Source organism: Podarcis erhardii (genome assembly GCF_964252035.2).
Source record: "Podarcis erhardii genome assembly, chromosome: 2".
Lineage (NCBI taxonomy): Eukaryota > Metazoa > Chordata > Lepidosauria > Squamata > Lacertidae > Podarcis > Podarcis erhardii.
Genome location: NC_138498.1, coordinates 67,138,819 through 67,165,978, shown reverse-complemented (window position 1 = coordinate 67,165,978; position 27,160 = coordinate 67,138,819). Strand labels below are relative to the sequence as shown.

Genomic DNA, 27,160 nt, shown 5'->3' with positions numbered 1-27,160 from the left:
CACCCTTGGCCCAATGCAACCAACCATGGGTGCATTACAATCTACTTGGCTATTGCTCAGAAGCAAGAGCCCACCAGCATTCCCATAGCAAGTTGTGGCATAAGGTCCATTGATCTTATTATGGGGAACACAGAGCATGTGTTGCAATGTCAGTAATGACAGGTGCACTTTAGGGTCCCAGTACTTGCACTCAACCAACAACTAAGAGGTCATGGGCTCAATAATCTTTTCCCCTCTTCCCACTACAACTGTGTAGTCATGGTAGGTTAAGAGTGGGCATATAGCGTACTCCAAAGGTCGCTGGATTCCAGCACACATTAGGTCCATCCAGCATAGTTGGGGATTATGGGAATCACAGTTCAAAAACATTTGGAGGGTTAGAGGTTCCCTACCCTATGTGTGGGCATAGATCATGCTGTATATTGATACATATGATCCAGATTTATTTTCCTCTCTTAGGGATTATCTACCAATTTCCAGTTGAACTCCTGTTAAAGCATTTTAATGGGTAGTGAAGAGATGCAAAATTTTAATGGGTAGCAAATAGATGCATTTTAATAGGTAGTGAAGAAATGAAAACTTGACCAGACCTGAAGATGCATGGCTAAATATAAGGCTTCCTTTTGTGCCACTTTATCAGCTAAGAGCAGCTTTAGGGACCTTGGACTTTATTGGAAGATACAGAAATATTGGATGGGTTAGAAAATTCAAAGTTTCAAACAAAGTTTTAACAAAGTTATGTGCACTTTAGCCCACTGATTTAAGTGAGTTAAAGTACACCTAAATCTGTGTTGAAGTACACCTAAATCTGTGTTGACTTGTGGTGATAGCATTTGAACACTGAATAGGAGCCAATTATGAATATGCCGTCAGAACAGTAAAAAAGCAGTTTGCCACATTGGTACTGGGTGCTGCTGTGGCACACTAAGGTAGTTTGGCCATCATTTACCTAGTCATCTCAGTTTTTTGGGTGGGAAAGCACATAGCAATGAAATATACAAATCTGGGAACTGAAACAAGTGATGCAAAATATCTGTGATGTGATTTTCTGACTTAAATAGCAACTTGAAAGCAACTGGAGGGACACTTCATTTTTTTAATTGGAGTACTGTAGAGGTTTGTGCTTAACCTTTTCTTTGTGCTGCTGTTTTCTTGATCTAAGTAGTACCGCAAAGCTTCTATTGGCCTACACAGTGCAGTTACCTCTATAATGTTATGTACATTATGCTAACATGGAGCCAATAGCAACTTAGGGAGAGATTTAGAATGGGAAAATGGTGCAGGGGAAAAGTCTGAAGCTCTCCCCCCAATCCCATTACTCTGGTCTAAATCAGAATTTCCAACTCTGCAAAATGTTCGAGATCTGACTGTGGATCCTTTTGATTGCACCTGTTTTGTACGTGGTGTAAATAGAGAGAAAATAGTGAATATTTTCATATCTGCTGTTAAATATTGCAAAATGTATTGAATTAGACCTTTGGCCTGTGTAAATCTAGATCATGCCCCCACATTGAGTCAATGGTGTTTTGTGTTTTACATGACTGCAGTATCACTTCCAGTTCAAAAAATATATTTCATGGCTACAGTTTAGACACAGTAGAAGAGGGTGTGGTGGGGTGGGGGTGGGAGAAATATTAAACACCCCATAGCTGCTAAATTGTCCCTTGCCTCAAAAGCCCATACCCTTTTGCCCATCTGAATGCATACTTCATTAACAAATACCAGTTAGCAGTTCAGCTTAATAACTTGCTTCTACATTGATACTGATGCTTGCTTAATGGTTGTAAGATGGCAATATTGAGAAAACTGAACAGCAATTGCCTTGGCTATTAATATTATTTAGGCTGTTTATGCTTATAATTGGGGCATCATTAATATACCGCTAAAGCATCAATGATTTCTTGCATCTGTAAGACCAACTAAAATTAGCTAGAGCTGGTGGCTGCAAACTCAGAAAATGGCCAAGAAAAAGGCACTCTTTTAACAAAAATGCTAATTCCTTGTTAGCATATAAAAAACCCTAAGAGTTTTCTCTCTCATATGAGAGAGAGAGAGAGAGAGAGAGAGAGAGAGATAATTATATAATGAAACTGCAGGAAGGAGAAATGTAGCAATGTCTTTACTATGGACTCTTGTTATCCAATCTTGTAGGAAAAATAGAATCTCACCCATTTATTTTTTTGTGTGAGATACATTGTTGTGCTTTTTCAAAAACCAAAGCTGCTCAGAGGTGTTACAGATGCTGCTCTGCTATGAAAAAATCTTGTTGAAGCCCATAGAAATAACATTGCTTTAGAAAGCAGTAATACATTCAGGCAGCAGAAACCCTTGGACTATTTTATCTCTTATCAGTGATTAAGGTTTTAGAATGGGGGGAAAAGAAAGCCCACACACGAATGTAGAATAAATTCCTGTAACAACACAAAAGATGCGCCTGCCACAGACTATGCAGCAAACTTATTGTTAGAGGAAATGCAGAAATAGTTCATCCTATGGGAACTTTCTGAAAGGCCCCAAAGCCTCTTTTAACAAGCCCATTTTCTAAGTTGGTGCATGTTTATTTCAAGTGTTTGGTAGCAGGGCACTATGCAAATGTAACATTTTTCTATTTTCCTCCTGCCGCCTACACACTCTGGCAGAAAAACAAAGCAGAATGAACAGCAAGGCAAAGAAATTATTTTAAATTGTTCTTTAGTGGACCTTTTCTTTGAAAACTAAAATTGATCACGAAATGATCAACAATGCACCCTTCTTAAAGGGAAATTATGAGATGTCTCATCTCTCCTTTGAAAAAGGAACATGCTGCTACTGCTAAAACAATGGTACTAGCAAGAAAAGATTTGAAGCAAAAGATGACAAGGTGCTCTGATACAAGAACATGAAACATTTCCAGCACATGGCAGTGCTGCTGGGTTTTCCTAGCGGAATACCATCTGCACCAGTCAAATTAAATTTCCGAGAGATTTTACATCCCTGTAGTTTTGACAGATTTTGCATGGGAAATTTCAGCCTACCTCCCTTCCCCGTGACATAGATATACAGGCCTGCTGTGTTACATAGTCACCTCTTCCACCAAAAAGAAGAAGAGATTTTTGGGCAAGTTTGCTACTCTTTAGATTCAGAAAGCCTCAAGAGATTCCAAAAGCCAGAAAAGGTAAAATCTTCCCCAACCAAACCAAGAGCAAAATATTAAATGGGTTATTCAAACGAAAGGGTGAAATATTTTTAGATGGCCATTCCTCCTTCTTATACCAATATTATAGGGAATCCAGTTCAAATAGGAGTATTGCAATTTCCCATGGGTACCCAAATGCAAATAAAGTACACCCCCAAATATATGTTGATACTTTAACATATAGTGGCCAAGTTTGCTTGTCAGGGGAACGATAGATCAGATATCTTAAACCTTTTTAGACTCCGGACCTATTTTTAACCCAAACATGCATTTGGGGACCAATTTCTTAATCTTGTACCATGTTGGTAGCTGTGGTTGTCACCCACCTAGGATTAAGCTTCAGCCCACTAGTGGGTCTCACCCTATGAGCTGAAGGCCAGCTCACTGTGAACATGCCAAACTAGATTGTTTTGCTCCTCTCTCACACAATGGAGAGAAACAAGTCACAAGCCTTGGCATAACACTCTATCAAAGCCTTTACCAGTAACACCCTAATTGTAGCTTGTTCAGAGGGAAGCAAACCACAATGCCATTTCAGATATAACTCTAGGCCTGGGATCGATTATCATTTGTTCCTTTCTACTGCAAGCTGGTAGGGTAGAGCAAAGTGAAGTAGGAATGATTTGCTACTGCATGATAAACCATAATTTATGGCTTATTGTGACACATGAACAAGGTCAACAGTCCATAATGTATTCATCTTATATAGTGTTTCTCAAACTTAGTTCCCCAGCTGTTGTTGGACTACAACTCCCATCATTCCCACCACTGGTCCTGCTGGCTAGGGATGATGGGAGCTGTGGTCCAACAACAGCTGGGGACCCAAGTATATGAAACACTGAGAAGGACTTCAGTGTAAGCCCATTGAGTTCTAAGCTGGCTAACAAATAAATACTTCCTAGGGGCACCAACTATAGGGGGCTCTGGGTGCCTGAGTAGCCAACAAAAATGTTGTTGTAGGTGCTCAGCACCCACACTACAGGGCCTCCACACAACTTCAGAGGTCGTGCAAGGCCTCGGAAAGCATCTCTGAGGCCTCACGAGACCTCGGAGATGCTTTCTGAGGTCTCAGAACCTGCTGGGTCACACCTTTGACCTCTGACATAGTTAACAAGCTTAATTTATTTCTTCACTGAATCCATAAAGTGCTAATGTCTGCAGTGTGTCTGGAATAATGTCAGTTTTGGACAGTCCCATGCTGCATTATTAAATACATATAATCTGCCATATCACAGTTCCTCTCACAGCAGTACATCTATTTTTAGAGAAGCCTGGAGCCCATGTATGTCCGTGCATATAACTTGGCCCACTGGGGTGGATACAGATTTAGACATGCGTAGAGATGACCCATTCAGATCAATAGATCTTAAGTTATTTACTGCTAGCTTAAGTCACATTGATTGCAATATGTATACTCTAAATGTGACTAAGTCTGGATCCAACTCATTTGTTGCTGAATCAAACCAAGCCAGAAAGTAATGCAATCTGTTTTCAATGTTGCTGCTGTAAAGGCAGCTGATACTAGCTTTCCACAACATCTTCTAGGTATAAAACCATGCTCTGAAAGCCATAAAAGGTTAGTTGGCACGGTAATTAAGAGCATTTATCTTTATCCATAGCATTTATGGCAGCTTAAGATGTGCTGAATATAACAGCAAAGTCTATTAAGTATTTCAGAAAGAGGCAGCTATAATGCAAGAGGTGTAATATTGCAACGACTTGAGGTCAATGACAACATTTCCATTTACTTGTGACAATCAGGCCAAGAACCAGATCTTAAATCCTGATGGAGAAAATCCCTGGGATATCTACTACAGGCATGTAAGCCGATGGTGTATCTTACATTGATTTCAGTGCAAGCAGGTTCAGCATCCACCTTTGCTTCTCCTTGGCAACCAGAGATAAAGATAAACTGCCATCTGGGAGAAATCCCAATGTGGAGGAAAACTGAAAAATTACGTTATTGGGATATGAGTGAGGACAGTGTCTGGATAACCTATGCCGTGAAAATGAACATGAAACTGAAGAAAATAAAAATAAACTAAGAATACCACAGGGCCCACTAACCTCTGTTCATTAAATGGAAATTAAATGCACAAGTTTTTCAAATAGAAAATGCAGACAGCTGTTCTGGTGACCAGTCCCTGTGTTGTCTCCCCAAGTGACAATATGTCAGCAGTCCTTTTAAAGCAGCATTCCCCACAAGACTGCCTACTCTTTTAACACCGGAAGTGGAAAGGATAGAACACAAAGAGAAGCCAATATTATAACAGAATAACAAACAATTAATAACAAAAACAATAGTTTAAACGTACCTTAAAACATACAGGTCTCAGTTGTGTCCATCTACAGAACATTTTTTAAAAATCACAACCATGTTGCCAGTATGCTTCCACCGGCACAGATAATCTTCCAAACTTTACACTGGAAGATATTTTGAGTTAACAAAATCTGATATACTTGTGTATACAGACTGATAATACTTTTATCTTTTAAAAAAACTACAATATACTTACACCAGAGACCTGTATGTTCTACAAATTCTTTTAACAACTGAGATTTGAAATAAATAGCTGTAATTTTTTTTTGTTATTCCTTTGGTAAAGGCAATAAATAGGGCACAGTGATTTTTAATTTATTTTTTTTTTTGCTTGTGATCTATCTTTCCAACACAATGCCTGGGTTCATTTTTGTACATGTCATAGATGTTCTTTAAATAATGTTTCCCATGAAAACATGACTGATTTGACTAAAGTGTCCATAACACGGGCATGATACAAGGATCTGTTTCATCATTAGATCACATGTATGGCACTCAGTATTTATAGGCATGGCTTCTTGTCACACCAAACTATTGCTGTTCAGAAATGTCTGCCTACAGAGTAAAATTCCAAAGCCAGCATAGGTTTATTTATTGCATAAGCCCTAATCAAAAGGTTTAAGCATCCTTTAACTTTCATGCTTGACTTTTGTCGGGTTCTAAAGAGTTGGGGGTGGTGGTGGTGAGAGGAAATGGGAGGTGCTTATGTGTCAAACCATGTCCTGTTCTACCCAGTTTGTTTTTAAAAGGAAAGGGTTCTAGTAACTGGCAAAGGAGAGTTTTAATAGTTGCTAACAGCTGCCTTTTGTAGTAAGCAGGGTGGCTATTTGTGGAACTGGTGGCAAGCTGTAAAGGTCTCCCATGCTAGTATAGGGTGAGTCTTTTAAAAGAGGCCCCATGGAACATGTGTACTCTGTATCCACGGGGCCTCTTTTAAGGACTCACTCTGTATAAGATAAATTAGGACCAGTAATTAAGCAAGCATGGATGGGGAAGCTGCAAGCCTCCAGCTGTTTCTGGGCTACAACACCCATCTTCCCTGGCCACACTGAGTGGGGTTTTGGGAACTCCAATAACATCTGTAGGGCTACAGGTTCCCCATCTCTATCTAAAAGATACTTGATTCTTATTGGTAGCATCATTTCCAACATCCTACCTCCTCTCTGCATACTACCTCAACTACCTAAGTGCAGGCAGTAACTAAATTTGTAACTTTAAAGTTGCAAGATCAGGACCCAAATTAACATAAAAAATGAGCTCTCAGAAAGATAAGCCCTTCAGAAACAAATACACAAAAACCTAAAGACACCAATGGTTCATTTCAAAGGAACCTAATTTCATTGTCTTGTTTCATTATCAGTAAAATTAATGGGGGGACGAAAGATCAAACAACTCTGTTACATGGCAATATGTATATTTTCTTTGCAGTGCTGAGCCCATTTATCAACCTGACAAGTATTCCTCAATGAAGTGGCCTTACATGTGATCACTGTTCAATAAGAAAAACAAGGGAATTTTTTACCACAATACCCCCAAAACCTCTGAAGATTCAGTCAGACCTCCAGGATTAGCTTTGGAGTTCAATACCCAGGTTAAAACATGTCAGAGATGTGGATTTTCTCCAGGTGCCCCATAGTCTATGCATTTCTAGTGACTCTACTTCATGTTGCTTTAAAAGCTCTCATTCATCTCTCAAAGATTGCAACCCCATCATTCTCTTCAGTCCAACATGCCAAATAAAACTAGTTTCAATAATAAGTATGATGTGCTTCTCCTTGCTGAGTGCATTGACTTAAGGCATAGGCACAAGTCTCCCTCTTTGAACAGAGATGGTGTATAGTCCTGCGTCCCAATACAATGGTTATCCCGGGTGACCCCCTTGGATTTAAGTACCAGGTAAAAAATAAGAATATTAATGACAGGAGCCATTCAGTTAGGTTTGAAGTCCTAACAGTGTCACTAAAGGCTGCAATCTTAAACAAACTTACTATGAAATAAGCCTCATTGAATACCTGGGGACTTACTTCTGTGTAAACATACCTAAGAGTGCATACCTAAGAGTGTAAATATATTATAATTTCACCTTCCACCAAAAGTGCACTTCACTGGTGTCTTCAAGCCTTATTTACCGCTAACCTGAAGCACCTAAGTACAATATTTAGTAATGGCTTAATCCAAGCATCGTTGAAATGGGTGTGTCTTCCAAACTGACTTCATCAGTCTTGCTATCAAGTTCTTAGTGCTCTCTAGCCCACAAAGAAATTCAAGGAAATGGCTTAAATGAAAATATAACAAGGTTGCTTATAAGTGTAGTGGTCTACCGATTTTTACTTAAACTTAGGGTTTTTGGATAGGTTCCAATATATCTGTATGTTTTTGTTTTCTAAATTACAGAAATGCATGTGGGAGTTATTTATGAAACCATTTTTCATAAATTGTGTGCTACATCTGATTTGTGATGCTGTTAATATTTCCATTTCATAGAGGATTCCTTTAGAGAAAACAATGTCCTGTGGTAAAACATATTGTAGCACAAGTTTTTTGTGCCACAAAAAACTTGTTAGTCTTTAAGTGCCACAGGACTCTTTGTTGCTGTTGCTACAACAGACCAACATTACCACCTTTTCCCTAGTTCCTGTAGGGAAGTGTGCCTTGGGTTCAGCTTTGAAGGGAACTCACTGTACTGCTTTTCAGTGAACTGACTGTGTCATAACCAATGCAAACCACTAAAAAACTTCTTCAAAATAAGCATCTCTGATAGTGCAACTGTCAAAACAAAAGAAAAAGACATTGACTTTCTATGGCTCACCCCACAACACTTTATACCATTAATTTAGTTAACTTGTTTTTAAAAATTCACATTTATATACCACCTTTCTAGCCAAAGGGCCCCAAAGACATGGACCCTTTACTTTGCCAAGTTCCATCAGATATATTCCCATTCAGTACTGTAATAACAAAAAAGCATTTCCAGAAACTAAGGAATGCTTTTGTTTTCAGAAACTAAAATGTTGACAGCAAAGGGCAAACCAGACACCTGTCAGTTGTCTTCTTCCTGTATTTTTGTATGTAAGGTGGCCATCTTGCCTTTTAATCAGAAACAGATTGCTTTGTGCTGACATTAAGAGTTTCTCTGCACTTTCTGTACTTTTTAAAAAATGTTTTGCTGTGGGTTAAATGGACATCCCATCCCATGCTACTTGCACAATCTATTCTAGTTCCCTGGTCATCTGCACTGTAGACAGTAATGGTCCTGAGAGCAGCATGTTTGGAATAGTTGAAAGCTGAACATTATTAATACAAGGTTCTCCTTTGCTGAATCATTTTCTTCCTTCCATGGGACCATTTTTTCCTACTCTTGCTGAAATGGGAAAGCAATTGCTTTTTCCTGAAGATGCACCTATGAGATGCACCTACTCTCTCTCTGGATGGACTACAGAGGCAGAAATGCCAGGACACATCTCAGCCAAATGTGTGAGAATAGATCCTAGTGCTCCTTTTCATGATTACAACCACATGCTTGTCCATCTGGCCTTTAGCCCTCATAAACAGTATCTTGAATGGACTTTACAGCTTATCATAAAATGGCTTGCAACTCTTAACTCCTCCACTGATATGACTCAGTTATTTGCTTCCTTGATGTGCTATCTGTGTTATCTTTGTGTTGTCCTCGCAGCTCTGCCTCCCACCTATAGGCACTGAGGAATCCTCTTAAGCCAGATGTACTTATGAACAGTGCTCCATGTGATTGGAAGTCCCAGTAACACAGGGCTACTGGTTGTGTGGAGGACTCTCCACAAGCACTGCCAGCTTTCCATTCACACTATGACATGGAGGTTGGGAGCAGAGCCAGGAAGATGGGCACAACGTCAAGGGCACTTAATCACATGGAGGCCCTTTAAATGCATTGAATCCCTTCATCCAGATAAAATGTGAAGGGGCCTTTTTATGTCATCGAGGTGGCTGCTATCAGGCCTAGGATTATGGAGAGTGCTGCAGAACACCACTCTTGCAATATTTGCTTCTAATTAAAAATGAACAGTGTGTAATTTAACCACAGGTGTCTTGGAGCACCCTAAGCAGTAGGTAATTTTGTCATCATATCTGATGGATTTTCATGGCAGGATAATAATCAGAGATGCTTGTCTCATCATGCTCTCTTTAACCAGGCCGTTTACTCTTTGCTTTGAAGTAACTGTAAATAACAAGAGAATCTCATTTCTACATACCAAAACTGTGGTTCTCAAAGTGGAAGGGGGGTGACATCCCCTAAGGAGGGGAAGGCAGCAGTTAAACAATTGTGATATCCTACTGTCTGAACATTTCTGAGCCTATTATGGGTTATGAAGTGAGGTACCAATGCAACTCACCTCCTCATAGTTCTTCCTGGGTATTAAACTGATTGATAATTCTTATGAACATTTTTTGTTTGGTTCCTTGCCTTTGATGTTTCTACTTTCAGGCCTAGGTTGAGAAGGAATGGTACAAGCTGAGCTGCCTTTTTTTCGGGTGGGGGTGTGTCTTTATCTTAGGGTTATTTCACACATGACATTGTACCTACACAAGTGTACATGAATTAGAAAAGACATAGGAACCTTGTGTACATCATCATGTGTGAAGATCACATACCAGTCTAGTTTTCATAGACACAATGGAATGCCATAATTGCAGAGCCAAGTATCTGTACATGTGGCAGATCAAACATGGGTGCAGTCTTGTTAAATGACATATTTTCCCCCCCTATTTCCATGCAGGTAAAATGTCATGTGTAAGGTACAACTAAATTTGGAAAGGCTTGAAAGCATTTTCTTGACTGATAGAGGCTTGCTATGACACAATTTGAATACTCCTGGAACGATCTGGATCCAATTTGCACATTTTCAAATTTTGATGTGGGAGCAATAAATGCTACACAAAGAGGGTCACCCTGGAATTTCTTGTACTGAAACTTCATTTTACACAAAGGATATATATATATATTTATTTATATCTATATATATCTATATATTTATATATTCACACGCACACACACGCACACGCACACAAAAGTCTTTGATAGGCTTTCTGTGTTCTAGTAAAAGTAGTTGGCAGCTGCTATCTGGGAGGCCAAAAAAGGCCTTTGTGCTGCCAGCTATGCCTGTCACAAACAGTCTCTCTCAAAGGCAGACACTTGTCTTTATCTGGCAGGTGGAACTACTTCCTGCTTGAGACAGGAATAACCTCCCGTTGGGACACACACAAAGCTCGTAGATTTTTTGCCTGGATCCAGTAGAGGAGAAGGATCCCAGAGGCAATCTAGGTAGTTTGATATTTGCAGCCTCCAACGTTATCTGCAGAGGAAGAGAGAAAATAAATTAGCATTGAAATGGATTTGTCGGCCCTTCGATTTAAAACGTTCAGTGGGAATTGCCTGAAGTTCACTCTATAACACACACATACACACATCTGCTTATTTCTTACACAAATAAAGTCAGCTAGATCTATAGTATAATCTTGTAAATATCTGGATGCTATGTAAAAGTTACATATAGTACTGGTCTGCCACTCACTATTCGTGCTCCATATAAATCTTGCATTCACCAGTTCATGTGTAGATACAGGCAGAGCTTACTGTTCCCCTTTCTACTGTCTGGCAAATGAGTAAAGTGCTGCGACATTCTCTATTCCAATGAATGCAGGAATAGTGGATAGGATATAGGATTCACATTTACCAGACACTAGCAATTATTTCCCAGAGCTAGCTTAAGTTTTGTGCACTTCTTGCATTTTGTTGTGTTTGCTGGATAATTAGGTAAAGGTAAAAGTAAAGGACCCCTGGACGTTTAAGTCCAGTCAAAGGCGACTATGGGGTTGGGGTGCTGATCTCGCTTTCAGGCCGAGGGAGCCGGCGTTTGTCCACCGACAGTTTTCTGGGTCATGTGGCCAGCATGACTAAACCGTTACTGGTGCACGGAGGACCGTAACGAGTGCCAGAGCGCACAGAAATGCCGTTTACCTTCCTGCCGCAGCATTACCTATTTATCTACTTGCACTGGTGTGCTTTCAAATTGCTAGGTTGGCAGGAGCTAGGACAGAGCAACGGGAGCTCATCCCGTCACGGGGTTTCAAACCGCCGACCTTCCGATCGGCAAGCCCAAGAGGCTCAGTGGTTTAGACCACAGCGCCACCTGCATCGCACTGGATAATTAATAAAATGCCAGCACACTAAAAGGACAGCTGTAGCGCCTACTTATTATATTCATGTTAAATTTCAGAAACATTAAAAAAAAATCAGAAATTAGTTTGGAAATTAAGCTTCCCAGAACTAGAGAACTGAGCTACTTTTGGTAGGGTACCTCTTTTTGCTTTTTTGCTGAGGGACTCTCTGAATATGTGTAGACTGCCCCCATATCTCCACTCACCCCTGAATATTTACAGCCACCTCCCACACATTTGGAAATAAAATGAATGGTATCTAGGCCAGAAGGAACATTCTTTAATAAGTTTCATTTTTCAAATTAAGCATCAAGAGCCACATGTGTTGTTTTCTCTGAAAGTTATCTCTGAGCTGTAAAGTGGGAATCAAGCATTCTACCTTTTGCAGAACAAGAAAACAAAAATTTAAAATAATGTTCATTTCACATTATATTGCAGCTGCTCTAAAGTTCTTAAATAGCAGATTTACAAATAAGTCCCTTAATGAACAATACTCTGAGATACTTTGGGGACAACGGTTGAGCTATAATCCCAGACTCTTTAAGCATCTTCAACAGCAGAAAGGTTTGTTCTGACATATTCCTTTCCTTCAAATAGGAAAGTGATACTCAGCTTTACAAATCAATACAGGTGAGTTAAGTGCTCCTCATTGGAAAAATGCATGATATAAGATTTAATTATGCTAGTCAAGTAAATCTCACTTTAAAGTGACAAGGAAGAAGAGAATTTAGTAGTACTGCACATTTTTACAGCTGCATAAATCTGTTTCACACAACCAATGCTATTATCCCAGCACTTTAAAACTAATGAATCACCTCGCCATTCTGTATAGAAGGAATGTAGTCTGCATACAATGAGTTCCATCATTCCTACAAGGAGCTCTAACACACATGCTAAACCTACCACTTCTTTTTAGCTGCAGTGCTAAATAGAATTGCTTAAGTGAACACCGTCATCCCATTTTTTAAGCCTACAAACTACCTGAAGATAATGCACACTGTACAACAGTAATTAAAAATAAAAGGCTCTCATGGAAGGCCCAGATTATTCACTTGGAGATTTACTTAGCGTTCTACCTACCTCTCCATCTTTGGATTCCAGCTTGAGCTCTGTCCTACATGTAGCTTCCAAGTTGCCAGCTTCTGCATTGATTTCAACTCCCTTGGGAGCCTCCATCACCAGAAAGCGTGTTGGTGACTCAAGTCTGAAACATCAAGAAAGGTTCATATTACTTCCTTTATTTCTCCTGGAAACTTGTTTGTAATAGAGAACTATATGTATTCCTTGAATTTAATAGGCTCCATTACGACCTGATGCTAAGATGCAAAAGAGCATGCCCACTAAACCACATTTTGATGTTGTTGCATCTCACACCTCTCTAACAACGAATCTGTGACTATCTTTATAGAGTGCACGTCTGTCCCATTAACATGATCTAGTGTTAGGTTTGTATCAGATTACAGTACATTTCATTCATGTTACTGTTCTGTAAGAAGGCATGTGGCATTCTGAACACCAGTTTGCATCAGTTTAGAAGGGGGTATTTTAAAGGTCTAACAGTTTATATTTCCACACTTTACTTTGCTGCATATTTTGTGATTTTAAATCTCTGCTGGAGTTCTCGCACCAAAGAGTTCTTGCCCCAAACTAGATCTTGGCATCCAGGAAATTCTCCTTTTTTATTATACCTAGCATTTTATCTTTTAACCAAAATGCAAATAGAAAAACAAACAGCAAACAACAAACCCATACTAGAGCAGCAGTTTCAGACTAGAACCCCCCTTTTTTAGCTCTAACCTCCGTCCTTTATACTGCATATACAGTGGTGCCCCGCAAGACGAACGCCTTGCAAGACGGAAAACCCGCTAGACGAAAGGGTTTTCCGTTTTGGAGGCGCTTCGCAAAACGAATTTCCCTATGGGCTTGCTTCGCAAGACGAAAATGTCTTGCGAGTTCCTGCGGGGTTTTTTCCCTCCCCCCCCTTTTCCTAAGCCCTAAGCCGCTTATCAGCTGATCCGCTGATAAGCCGCTTATCAGCTGATCCGCTAAAAGCCGCTAAACCGCTAATAGCGCTAATCCGCTAAGCTGTCAATGGGCTTGCTTCGCAAGACGAAAAAACCGCTATACGAAGAGCCTCACGGAACGGATTAATTTCGTCTTGCGAGGCACCACTGTATATACTGCATTTTTTTATAATTCATCACTTTCTTTCCCCTACTCTCTTAACCTCTACGCCTTTCTTCTCCTCTCTTTTTCCTTTTCTTAAAAAAAATGAAAGGGAAAATTGCAGTGATGCTACTGGGTGATCTAAATTGGGTTGGTGTACAACCCACCTGTGGATCCTGATCTACCAAACAAATATCAAAGCATATTCATTGTTTATCTGCCTGTCTTACTGTTACATGACTAGTCTTAACAGCAGTGCAAAAAGTTCTGCTTAACTTCCCAGAATCTTTAAAATTCATGTTTAGGACATTGCAGTCTTAAATCAAAACAGCCAGTGGCAACCATGTACCTCCTTAGGAAGTGCCTTCAGATTATCACTGAAGCTCTGCAGAAGTAGTCATCAACAAAAAAGCAAAACTTTATTTTTCCTAGCTTGTTTGAAAACTTGCAGTGTAATTTATTGGAGGTCAGCATATCAGTATGTTCTGTAGTTTCAGAGGAATTCATTCTGTTGGAGCAGTCATTACTTATCCAGATTTCTAGTTTTCATTTCCTGCATCATACACAACCTCATTAATCATTCCAAAACGAGGACAGCAAAGATCATATTTTCTGCATTACATCTGCCTCCAGCAGCACAGACTATGGTGCTTCCTTTGCTTTCCTAAGTAGATAGGAAATAAATATTTTCAAATATTCCACACATCCCAAACTTTTTCCATTTTTAAATTTAAGGACAGATTTTGAAGCAAAATTTGAACTCTCATTTTCAATGTGAAATTAATTCTTAGCTGAAAGTTCAACTATGTTAGGCATTCTGATATATCTTGATTTTTCTTTTTTTCTTTTTAAAATGGGCTTCTAATATGAAATCTTATAACCTGCTGACTCTTAAATACTAGTAATTCCCACTGCATGTGATCTAACAAATCTTATAAAATGCGATTATATGTCAACTATCAAATACTATTGCACAACAACCATCAAATATTGTCCAGTATTATTATCATTTTCCTTTTTTTTGGGGGGGGGGATCATGGGTTATTTGAAAACTTTACCAGGGGTTCCTTGATGAGTGACTAGCTCCCCTACTTCTGCTGATCTTCTTTTGCAATTTGCAAACATAGAGGAATACTGGGTGTGTTCAGGTGAGTCTCAGTTCACTATGGACAATGGTGAGGCCCAACCCTGCAGACATAAGCACTCATAAGCACTTATTGATTCCATGGCAGGGTGGCATTAGCAAAGCAAGCTGCACTGAGGAATGGCTATAATCCACTGACCGAGCAAATGATCTGCCTGCAGAAAGTCCCTACTTGAAGCCGTGGTACCTCAATATACTGCAGGAAAGACTCCTGTCTAAAATCCCAGATGGACCAATGCCAGTCAGTGCAGGTAAGTACAGAACTAGATGGACCAGATATCAGTATATCAGATAAAAGGCAGGCAGGCTCCTATCAAACTAGGCATATCCAGACAACTTGTTGCTGGCAAGAATCTATTTTACACAGTGAGGTGAAGAGACTTGGTAACAGGAAAGGAATGACAATGCCTTTTCCCAGTTTTAAAACAGCTCTGCTTCACTGGCTTTCCATTTGCTTATGAGTAGAATTCAGAGTGCTGTATTCACTCCTATGCAGTCTGAGATTCAGGGCTGCCGCCTTCTATATGCTATGCTATGCTATGCTATGCTATGCTATGCTATGCTATGCTATGCTATGCTATGCTATGCTATGCTATGCTATGTGTTAAGATCTGCTTCAAAGGCCCTTCTCTGGGCCCCATCACCATATAAAACCAAACTGGTGGCAATTGGTGAAAGGAACTTTTCAGCGATGGTACCCTAACTGTTTAATTCTCTTTCCTGGGATACTCATGGGGGCATTTAGCTTCATAGGTTTTAGATGCAGCAGACTAAGACTTACTTTTTTTTTTAGCCAGGCCTTCAACCAGTTTTAGAGTTGCTGTTCAATGCTATTTTTAAAGGGTTCTGTTTTTGTTTGGTTTTTGTTTACTGTTTCAACATTTTTTTGGAAATTCATATTTTAAAGTGAGATAGCATTTTAAAAATTAAATATTGGAGTATACTTTGAAAGACAGACCATTAACTTCTCAAATGTCTAATGTCCTTAATGAACTATAGTAGATGATGGGCTGTACCTGAATAAGTTAGAGTAGACCTATTGGAATTAATTGACAAGTTATTCATGTCTATTAATTCCATGGGGGCACTTTGATACGAACACTGGATATGACCATATGTATTGCTAATTAATGGAGCTTTCTATTTCAAATCTCCTTCTTTATTCCATAAAGAGCATTCTTTAATCTAAACTGCTCATCAGCTTATGCCTATAGGAATATTATTGTCTGTCTGTCTGTCTGTCTGTCTGTCTGTCTATCTATCTATCTATCTATCTATCTATCTATCTATCTATCTATCTATCTATCTATCTATAAATCCAGGCAGACTTTGCATTGAACTTGAACTATGCATTGCAGCAACTCTGGGTTATTATTTCTTCTGCGTTTAATTATTTCTAATGGCACTATAATATTTCACGTTGGGCAGAAAATTAGCCACATCATCAACTATGTCGCACCTTAATTAGTAAATAACTACGTCAAACAGTCCTACAGCCAAATCAATTTGCAGACTACTAACTACTATCTTAGGCTGGGAATGTGATTTTTGTTTTGTTAAAATCAATGGGCTTCCTATCCAGACTGACATGCCTATGTGATTCTGATATTTATGTGTCATCTTCCAAAGAACCAATTATCTCCTCCAGTCCCATTCAAAGGAAGATGCAACAATTTTGCCTATTGATCAAAAGTTAATTAACCAACATGCCTTTGGCTTGAAGATGTTATAGTCATAAATACATTTTAATTCTGATATTTGGACCTCACTGTTTGATTACCATGGAGTGAGATAACATGTCTGTAATCAGAAATACATATTCTGACTGGAAAGGTTTTTGGTTTGAGATGCAGAGATACTGCATAGTTGATGCTTCAGTCAATTCTTGCATCCAGGGGTGGGTCTGTTGGCTCAACCACCCCTGAGCCATGATGGCAGATAGAACTGTGGGATCACAATTTTTAGTCTTTTGGTTTTTTATTGTTGTTTTTAATTGGTTTTAATGAAAGTCATTTTGAGTTGTCTTGTAAGAAAAGCAACTAGCAAATATGATAAAGCAACTAGCAATCATCAATCCAAGGTCTCATGGTGAGAACTGCCAAAAGCCATCTCTGATTCTGAAATAGTTCAGTGATGTTCAGCTCCACTGCATCCTTTCAAAGGCTACAAAAACAAAATCCAGAAGTGGAGTGGTCTTAGGAACTGTAGAACAAAAGGTTAGGAATTAATTGCCCATCATGCCTGTTTTTAAGCAGCAACTCTAGTTTGCTTTGCATCTTCAGTGTTGTATGCATTCATACATCACACACATCATATGCTTTAAAAAGTCACAGAAATGGAAGGATCAATCTCCTACACCCAAGAGGAAGAACCAATAATGTGACATACCTTAACAGTGCTAAACACACATAAGGATGAAACATTGTTCCCACAAACTTTCTTGGTGTTTGGGGGGGGGGGAGGGAAGGAAAGGAGCCATATTCACTCTCCCCCTGAATGTCCCTGAGATGATGCCATGCCATTCTACAGTACTTCCATAGGGACATTCAGTCTCACATCGGAAGGGAATGTCACTGGGTACTGAGGTCAGCTTCCTACTACCTGAAGCAGTTTCAAAGTTGTTGGTTTTTTGGACTTGATATCCCAACTTTCATTCCCCTTGAGGAGTCTCAAAGCGGCTAACAATCTCCTTTTGCTTCCTCCCCCACAACAAACACTCTGTGAGGTGAGTGAGGCTGAGAGACTTCAGAGAAGTGTGACAGCCCAAGGTCACCCAGCAGCTGCATGTGGAGGAGCGGGGAAGCGAACCAGGTTCACCAGTTTATGAGGCTACTGCTCTTAACCACTACACCACGCTGAAAGAAATCTTCAGTCATCTTATCATGAATGGTAAACGCATCCTTATCCTGGAGTTCTTAGAATTTGCCTTTGCCCTGAAGGTCAACAAAAACCCTCCCTGCCATCTGCGTGGGGGACAAATTATTCTGCAAAAGTGTTAGGGAGGAGGTGGATATCTAGCCTGACCTCAGGCATACTTAAAGCAGAGTGAGCTTGTCTAAGAGCCAAGTATGTAAAAAGAAAGAAATTAGTCATTCAGGAGAGTCTTTCTTAATCACTGCGGCTCATGATACATATGGAATTCTATAAAAATACAAACACAACCAAGTGCTTTGTAAACATACCTTGAATATCATGGCTCACAATAAAATATTTATCATGATTATTTATTGCATGGCACAAGCATCAATCTCATTTTCAATTATGTTCTAATGAAATGCACCAATTACTGTTTAAACGGTGACATACAATGCTAATCTCATTCAACAGAGATAAACCTTGCTTACACAAGCTTTTCGGCATACTTTCTTCAACAGCATTAATTACGGATATAAACAAAGATGCATTATTATCTTGGTATTAGCCTGTGTTTTAGTTTGACAGTCTTAATCACTAGGCAGTTTCCAACAATGACGCTGCTAACTCAGCTCAGGTGCAGTTGAATTCTAAACCAAGTTATTGTGATCCAGGGTTTGAAACTATGTACTGTACAACTCTCTTGAAGTACAAGAGAGGGGGCTGGCTTGCAAAAATAGCATCAGTGGTTGGTTAAACTCCTCATCAGTACAACAGAAGGAGACCAGTACAACTCCCAACTGGCTGTGAATGATTTTGAGCAAGAAGGCATTTCCTAGTCTGCATTTCAAAACTTTCCTTATGTTGCTGGAGCCCAGAAAAGAGATAATAACAAATGAAAAATCACATGTATGTTTGAAGATATTCAAATAGTGGCTGTTTTGCTAATCTAGGGATAGTGAGAGAGGACAAAGGAAACGGGCCTTTCCCTCTGGAACAATGGAAAGTGCCACATATGGATATTGAGCAGAAGCAGACCATTATAAAGTTCTAGGGAAGGGCAGGATCCTGAGGCAGGGGTGTCTTCCTTGCCAACAAGCCAAGATCTGAGCAGGTTGAATCTGGTGCCTTCCAGGGGTTTGGAACTCCCAACTCCCAACAGCCCATCCAGTGTGGCCAGTGGGATTACAGTACGTCATCCAAAAATCTGGAGGGCATCAAGTTGGAGAAGGCTAGAATATCCTTACTAGTGAAGGCCATGTAATAAATTAAATCATTAACAACAACAACATTATTTCAGCTCACTGCAAGAAAGTTTCCAGAGATCAATTTTTTAGTATGCTAAGATAGGAAAATAAAAGGAAAGACACAGTGCTCTGTACTGATTCCTCTATCCAATTCCTGCATAACACATAATAGGATGATACTTAAGAGTACAGTGAAAATGAATACAAAAGACAGTAATTACCAAAAAGAAGCTTCTGGGCAGTTGCTTAGGCCTGAATACACACATATAGGATAAAAGCTAAAGGGATCTAAAGATGAGCAAGATACTATGCCAGTTCTGCAATCCTGTCTTTTAACAGTAAGAATATGGCAGTAAGGCCGGGATAGGCAAAATGCCACCATGCAAACCAACACTGCTGCTTTAGGGATGTGCACAGTAAATGCCTAGTCAAATACAGGTGGTGCTGTGGGTTAAACCACAGAGCCTAGAGCTTGCCGTTCAGAAGATTGGCGGTTCGAATCCCTGTGATGGGGTGAGCTCCTGTTGCTTGGTCCCTGCTCCTGCCCACCTAGCAGTTCGAAAGCATGTCAAAGTGCAAGTAGATAAATAGGTACTGCTGTGGTGGAAAGGTAAATGGGGTTCCGTGTGTTGCTCTGGTTTGCCAGAAGCAGCTTAGTCATGCTATACGCCAGAAGCTATACGCCGGCTCCCTCAGCCAATAAAGCGAGATGAGTGCCTCAACCCCAGAGTCATCTGCGACTGGACCTAATGGTCTGGGGTCCGTTTACCTTTACATTTATATTGCGCTACCAATTCAAATGAATGCAGTGTTTTTGACTTCCGGGTCGGCGCCATCGCCGAATGGCGGACTCCCTCCGAGCTCCGGAGGGAGCCTGCACGGCAGGGGCTGGGTCCTACCGCACCGGCGATGCGGGGACCCTTAAAAACCACGGCCACGGGGGCCGTGGACATGGAGACTCGGCTGACACCGTCAGCGCCCTCCCGACTCGTGAAGGAGCCTTTTTAAAGGCTACGGATCGGGTGCCGGGGAGAAGCGTGGTGTTTTGAGTCCTCTGCTATCCCTGCCGTGCGAAGCCGCCATGTAATAAATTAAATCATTAACAACAACAACATTATTTCAGCTCACTGCAAGAAAGTTTCCAGAGATCAATTTTTTAGTATGCTAAGATAGGAAAATAAAAGGAAAGACACAGTGCTCTGTACTGATTCCTCTATCCAATTCCTGCATAACACATAATAGGATGATACTTAAGAGTACAGTGAAAATGAATACAAAAGACAGTAATTACCAAAAAGAAGCTTCTGGGCAGTTGCTTAGGCCTGAATACACACATATAGGATAAAAGCTAAAGGGATCTAAAGATGAGCAAGATACTATGCCAGTTCTGCAATCCTGTCTTTTAACAGTAAGAATATGGCAGTAAGGCCGGGATAGGCAAAATGCCACCATGCAAACCAACACTGCTGCTTTAGGGATGTGCACAGTAAATGCCTAGTCAAATACAGGTGGTGCTGTGGGTTAAACCACAGAGCCTAGAGCTTGCCGTTCAGAAGATTGGCGGTTCGAATCCCTGTGATGGGGTGAGCTCCTGTTGCTTGGTCCCTGCTCCTGCCCACCTAGCAGTTCGAAAGCATGTCAAAGTGCAAGTAGATAAATAGGTACTGCTGTGGTGGAAAGGTAAATGGGGTTCCGTGTGTTGCTCTGGTTTGCCAGAAGCAGCTTAGTCATGCTATACGCCAGAAGCTATACGCCGGCTCCCTCAGCCAATAAAGCGAGATGAGTGCCTCAACCCCAGAGTCATCTGCGACTGGACCTAATGGTCTGGGGTCCGTTTACCTTTACATTTATATTGCGCTACCAATTCAAATGAATGCAGTGTTTTGCAATCTTCATTTTTCCCTGTTCATAATTTTTTATCAATTATGAAATTGATAATAGGAATGTGTGACTTGTCCAGTATTATTCTGCAACTAAATGTTTGAATATGGGTTTCTCACCAAGCTTTCTGGCTACTATACTGACCCATATTTATTTATTGCATTTATATCCTACCTTTTTCTCCAAGGGGCTCAAGGTGTTATACATGGTTTTCCTGCTCCTCATTCAATACCCACAATAAACCTGTGAGGTAGGTTAGACTGAGAGGCGGTGACTGTCCAAGGTCACCCAGTGAACTTTACAGTGCATTTAAATGTGGAACCACACATGTACTATAATACAGATCTATCTGTATGTCCCTGTGTGACATCCTTTTAAACATTTGAACTCAGATCACACTAGCTCAGTTTGAAAAACCTTCTTAGCATAATAAAGCTTCTATAACCTGATGGCAATTTTTGAAGAATAGTTTGCAGACCTCCTGACATGGTACTACACCTGTGGCTTATTCATTTGTGCAGAGTCAATTGGTAATGATTCAATTAAGATGGTTAATGAAGACTTAATTTATTTACTTTGGCATGTTGCTCCTGTTTTAATTAACAAGAAACATTCAATATTTCAACTGCCCAAACATTTTGTTTGAGCCCTCATGGATTCCTCCTGCCCACAGCATCACCAGGAAAATGAGTGCTTATTTACTCAATGTCAGTTTTCACACTTCACTAAACCTTTTCTGTAGCTGACAGCAACAACTCCTTAGGAGTAAAATTGATGCTCTTTGGATCAGAAATGAATACTACTTTCAGTTGCCTGTCATTTTCAGATGGGGGAAATGACACTAACAATATATGTTAAAGAAAACAGACAAGATGTAGAATACATACATTTCAAGTGATACATTTTCTAAGAATTCAGGGGTTTTGTATATGCAGTTTCCACTTGCTCAAGCTCAAAGGTTATCATGACATTTAGGCTTAAAATACAATTGCTATGAAATAGGTCTGGCTGAAAGGAATGTGACTTATTTCTGCTTAAGCATACATGGGGCTGTCTTTGAAAAGTGCTCAAAAACTTCAAGTGTCTCAGAAAGCTGCAGCTAGATTGTGGGGCTATGCTTCTTTTTTGTAATTTGTATGTTTTTCGTAGATCTTTTATATTTATATTGTTGGCATCCATTGAGAGACAAATTCTGAAGTGGAACCACAAGAATGCTCATGTACAAAGAAATGCAAATTTACTTTAGAACCATTTTTTCAAGTGTTCCCAGGTGATGCTCACAATGTGTGACCCAATTATGAGTCCAGCACCATTTGTGACCATTGTTAGCCCTCAAAAAATAATTACAGGTGCCATTATCACCAGATGAATTACATAAAGAACAAGATGCTGCTATTCATGTGTGCTGCTTTGCAGTGAGTGTTGTGTCAGTTTTTTTTTTAATTAAAAAAAAAAGGATTCTGGAAGCACAGGGGCTAAGACTTTGTGTAAGGAAATAAATAATACTTCCTGAAAGAGTGACAAGACAAAACCTCAGAGATTTGGAAGCTATCAGCACGATGGGCTCAATTTTACTGACAGAAGGGATTTATTCACATTCCACAAAGTAGTAACGTTACAACAGAGGGTTGTATCCAACTAAGTTATACTCAGAGTAGAGGAACAAAATTAATGAACCTAGGATGGTCATGTCTATTAACTTCAATGTCTACTCTGAGTAGGGCTTGCATTGGCTACAATTCTGATTTGATTTTTTTTTTTGTAAATCCACCAAGTTTATCAGGCTAATGATAACTTGGTGGCCGACTGTATGATTAATGATTTGGTGGGCCAACTATAAATGATGGCATACAGAGTTCAGTAGCAACTGCCAAGACTTTGCTCAGTACTGACCGGGTCTAGTAGTACAAGTCCAATATTAATAGATCACCTGTGACATATGTTGGCAGTTGATTTTTTAAAAAAGAATCTGGAAGAACCATTTGCCTTGTTCCTTGACTACTACTGTTGGTATGTGGATATAATGAAGGGGCTCGTCAGTCTGGGAAAATACCCTATGTAGAAGGAAAACTCTGATCCCAAACCTCTGTTGCCTTTGGGAGAAGAAAAGGCTTAGCAGTAAACTCTACACAAAACTGGAATGGAGTTCTTAGATGGTTGGATGGCATCTTGTAACCTCCTTCCGGCAACTCCTGCAGCCAAGCTGCTTTCCTCTGGACCACATCAGTTTGGTCAAGAGGAGCCTAGGACCTACATACACACTGCCCACTCATGCGGCCCGGAGATAAAACAGCAGTTTGAATTCACCCCTAGACACACACTCCATTGTCTCTCGAGACAGATGAATACCAACAACATATCACTATTGCAAAAAGAGTGATTGTAATGTAAGACAGAGGTAGCCAGATGTTGCTGAACTCCAACTTCTATGAACCCTAGCCAGCACGACCAATAGACAAGGACTATGGGAATTAAAGCCCAACAGTTGTTGGCTACCCCTGGTATAAGAGGCAATGTAGTGGGCCCAAGTCTGTAGAACTCTCTCCCAACTGAGATTAGACAGGCACCTTCCTTGCTGGACTTCAGGTGCATGAAAACGACTTTCTTGTTCTAGCAGGCATTTTAAGGTAGTATTTGGTTTTTTGGTAATTTGTTTTATTATCTCATTTTCTGTAGATGGTTTTTATGTACACTGCTAAGAAATGTGAATAATTAAACAGCTTAGAAATGTCTTGAATAAATAAAGATCTGTTAGTTGACCCTGGCATACTCTCCATTTTGCAAATGGGTCTCAGTGGTCTGGCACTAATTTCAGATGCCTTGGAAAAGACTTTCAGTGGAATCCTAAATGTCTATTCAAAAGCTGAATTCATTAGAGAGCTTCCTCAGTGCGTATAGATTTGAAGCTTTTAGCTTACGCCTAGGAATCCCATTGCAATGTGGAAGTAGAGTGAGCACTTCAAAGAGTGAGAAACCTGCTCAGTCAAAAAATAAGACATTCAGACCACCTTTGTTGATATGATATGCCTGATATCCAACTATTCTGCAGCATCCCTGAAGTCCAGCACAACAGCTCATGAAGTGATACAGCTACACATTACTGGCCATTGAAACAGATTTGATTTTAAAAATAGCAGATATACAAGGATTACATTACAGAGAGAAAATGGTCAGATACCATCAGGCACAATTTCAGTACAGGGTATGCAAGAAGACTGTTTCCAATTCTTTCTCTATAAAAAGATGTTTACTAAAACTGACTGCCAGAAAGTCCATGGTGCTTTTTGTTTTGTTTTGTTTTGCATTTTTCATTACATACAATCATTTCTTACTGTGTTATTCTAGTTTTCTTTATCAACTCTTCTGAACATCTAATACAACATCTATTAGGACGTGCCAACCTAGCAGTTCAAAAGCACACCAGCACAAGTAGATAAATAGGTACCGCTGTGGTGGGAAGGTAAACAGCATTTTGGTGCGCTTTGGCACTCGTTACAGTGTCCCATTGTGCCAGAAGTGGTTTAGTTATTCTGGCCACATGACCCTTGGCCTTAAAGCGAGATGAGCGCTGCATCCCATAATCACCTTTGACTGGACTTAACCCCTTTTACCTTTACCTTACAACATCTATTATAATAATATTTGTCTGTTACAACAATAAAACATCTCTAGTCATTTCCTATCATAAGACTTCCCATCCCATCTTTCCTTGACATCACTGACATCCCCCCTCCTTTTCCCTTTTTGACCTGTGTTCATAAATTCATCCCCACTTGTACATTTAACATTATTATACTCTTTTAAAAAATATTTTTCTAGTAGTTCCCACTCACTTATTTTCTCAGAAAGCCCATGTTTTTCCTATTTTTCCTAGGGCTACGTTTCCTAAATGATACTGTCCACTCCAGTAAAGCTGTGTTTACTCAGCCATCTCTGGCTGTGTCTCTTCCTTCTGGCTGCCTAGGTAAAAAGCATGGCTGTTTTAGTGACAACTCCAGAGTCAGATGTAACATATCATATATTGTGTGTGCCCTACACTGGTTTCATACCATTTTATTTTAATTCAAGAAGGAGATAGAGCGGTACATGTGTGGCATGTAGGAGTTTATATGCCCGACAAATCTATTTATATTGCAAACTGATTAATAAAACAGAAGCACTTCCTGGCAAAGCAACTGCCCTGGTTCTATTTTCAAGGCAATCACATTTAAGCAAAATAATATTTTAAAATCATAATACACTTCACTAGCTAGGTCCAATGGATTCTTTGCCAAGATAAGAAACTATTAAATGTGTGGTGTTCACTGTTTATTTTTACCCATTGCTATCTCCAGTTCTGTCTCCTTTCCCAGACAAAGCTAGATCTTGCTATTATGGAGTAAACTATTCAATAACGTCTCACTAGGTGGTGAAGTGATGTAATTAGAGCTCCTACAGGACAGGGTCACAGTGAGGTGAGATACAGTAAATAAAAAATAGAACTGATTCTCAGCAGCTCATACAGTGACTGAATCATTTCTCTCAGGGCAGTCTTATTTTTACTGAGTTTTCAATTTACTTCTATTTTAGCTCTAGCAAACAAGCACATTGGGTAGCTTTCTTAGTTTCCAAATACAGAAGCTTTCCCAGTCTGTTGGTAGGAATATGAGCTTTGCATTATGTCTTACACGGGAGTCCTGTGATTACTAGTGTGCATATGATAGAAGGGATTATATGCATGATCCAACAGCCAGAAATCATTAAAGCAACCCATTTGTTAACAACACCTCCTGGGGTTGCTATGAATGCATGAAATTATACACCACTGAAAACAATAATCATCCCCAAAGAGTTCTCATTTTAAAATATTATTACCTCTCACACACAGTGCATTGACTGTCTTTAGAGTTAAAGTATCCTAAATTAACTATAATGCATAATAAGCTGATCCTGTCAAAACATTTCAACAGATAATTCATGAAGCAATTTCAGTTGGAAATTGGCGAAAAATAAAAATGGTTCCTAGACTTGACCAGGCAGAAATTTACAAAACCTGTCACTTGCCTTTAGACAAGGATACTAAATTGGTCCAGCAACCAGAGAATGGCTTGCTCTGGACTTAAGCGACATGTCAGCCTTGAGCTGGCACAGGAATTTCAGGAAAGAACTCCCGCAACCCACCTTCTGCCTTGGCCAGCACAAGCAGCAGGGCTTCAGACGCAGCCCTGGTTCTACTACCCTGTTTGGACTCACTGTTCCCCAGCCAGGAGTAAGGATTGCTCCCTAAGTCAAGTGCAGTCAGTGAGAGAAATGAATAGCAATCAGTTCATACATGCCATGAAGTTCGGAAGCTTGAAGCATCAAAGAAAGAGTTTTAGGAGCTCCTATTTTTGCCCAAGTATTTCTGAAGTCCATTTTGCTACACCTAGCACTGGGATTTCTCCTGAAATAATAACACTCTTCATACTGATTTTAGAGTACAGTGGTTAGAGTTGTCAAATGGTTCAGACTTGAATCCCTGTCTGTAGTATTAATTTCAGTCATTCCAAAGTGTGTCTTTTTCGATCTGATTGCAATGTAATGGTGAGTTGTAAAAAAAAATCATTCTTGTAAAAAGTTATATATAGTTCCAGAACCAAACTCCACAGGATATCTCCAATTGTTTAATATTGATAAACCAGTTTCATTGCAATCATGAAACAGAAAAAGAATGTGTTGTTATTGAAGTGTACAGAAGCAGCCATTTTAAACCAGTTGGCTTCGTGAAATATTGTGTATGCATTTTACACCAAAGTACATTCCACCTACTTCTGCTTGCATCCTGTGGTTTCTGGAAGTATGGAGCTTAGTAATCAATAGAAATAATACACCAGAGTGAAGGAGGCATCCAGATTATTATTTTTAACTATGCTGTTTCCAAATATCCCCCAAGACAGCCATTCAGGAACCATGATGCAATATTATGGTCCAAAGTAATGTAGCTGTCTCCACAACAGAACATTTATTCTTTCTTTCATTCATCTTCTCCGTAACATTTTAGAGAGAGAAAATACCATATTTTTCGCCCTATAGGGCGCACTGGCCCATAGGACGCACCTCATTTTTTTGGGGGGAAATTAATAAAAAAAATTATTCCCCCCCCCCCAGCAGTGGGGCTGGGTCGGGGGAAGCCCGAGCTTCCCCCGACCCCAGCCCCCAGA

The 27,160-nt window shown here is 39.9% G+C and overlaps 2 protein-coding genes across 4 annotated transcripts in view; one reads left to right on the top strand and one right to left on the bottom strand.

The window, feature by feature from the left end:
* The window catches only part of LOC309336095 (syncytin-2-like), a 396,307-nt gene that overhangs the window by 17,045 nt on the left and 352,102 nt on the right, over positions 1 to 27,160 (top strand). The window lies entirely within an intron of this gene.
* The window catches only part of SGCD (sarcoglycan delta), a 394,603-nt gene continuing 368,252 nt past the window's right edge, over positions 810 to 27,160 (bottom strand). For both annotated transcript variants that reach the window (XM_081851583.1, XM_081851582.1), the window contains 2 exons: positions 12,771 to 12,894; positions 810 to 10,825 (listed from right to left, as the gene is read on the bottom strand). In XM_081851583.1, the coding sequence (XP_081707709.1) occupies positions 10,652 to 10,825; positions 12,771 to 12,894 (298 nt within the window). In that variant the 3' untranslated portion in view covers positions 810 to 10,651. The remainder of the gene's footprint in view (positions 10,826 to 12,770; positions 12,895 to 27,160) is intronic.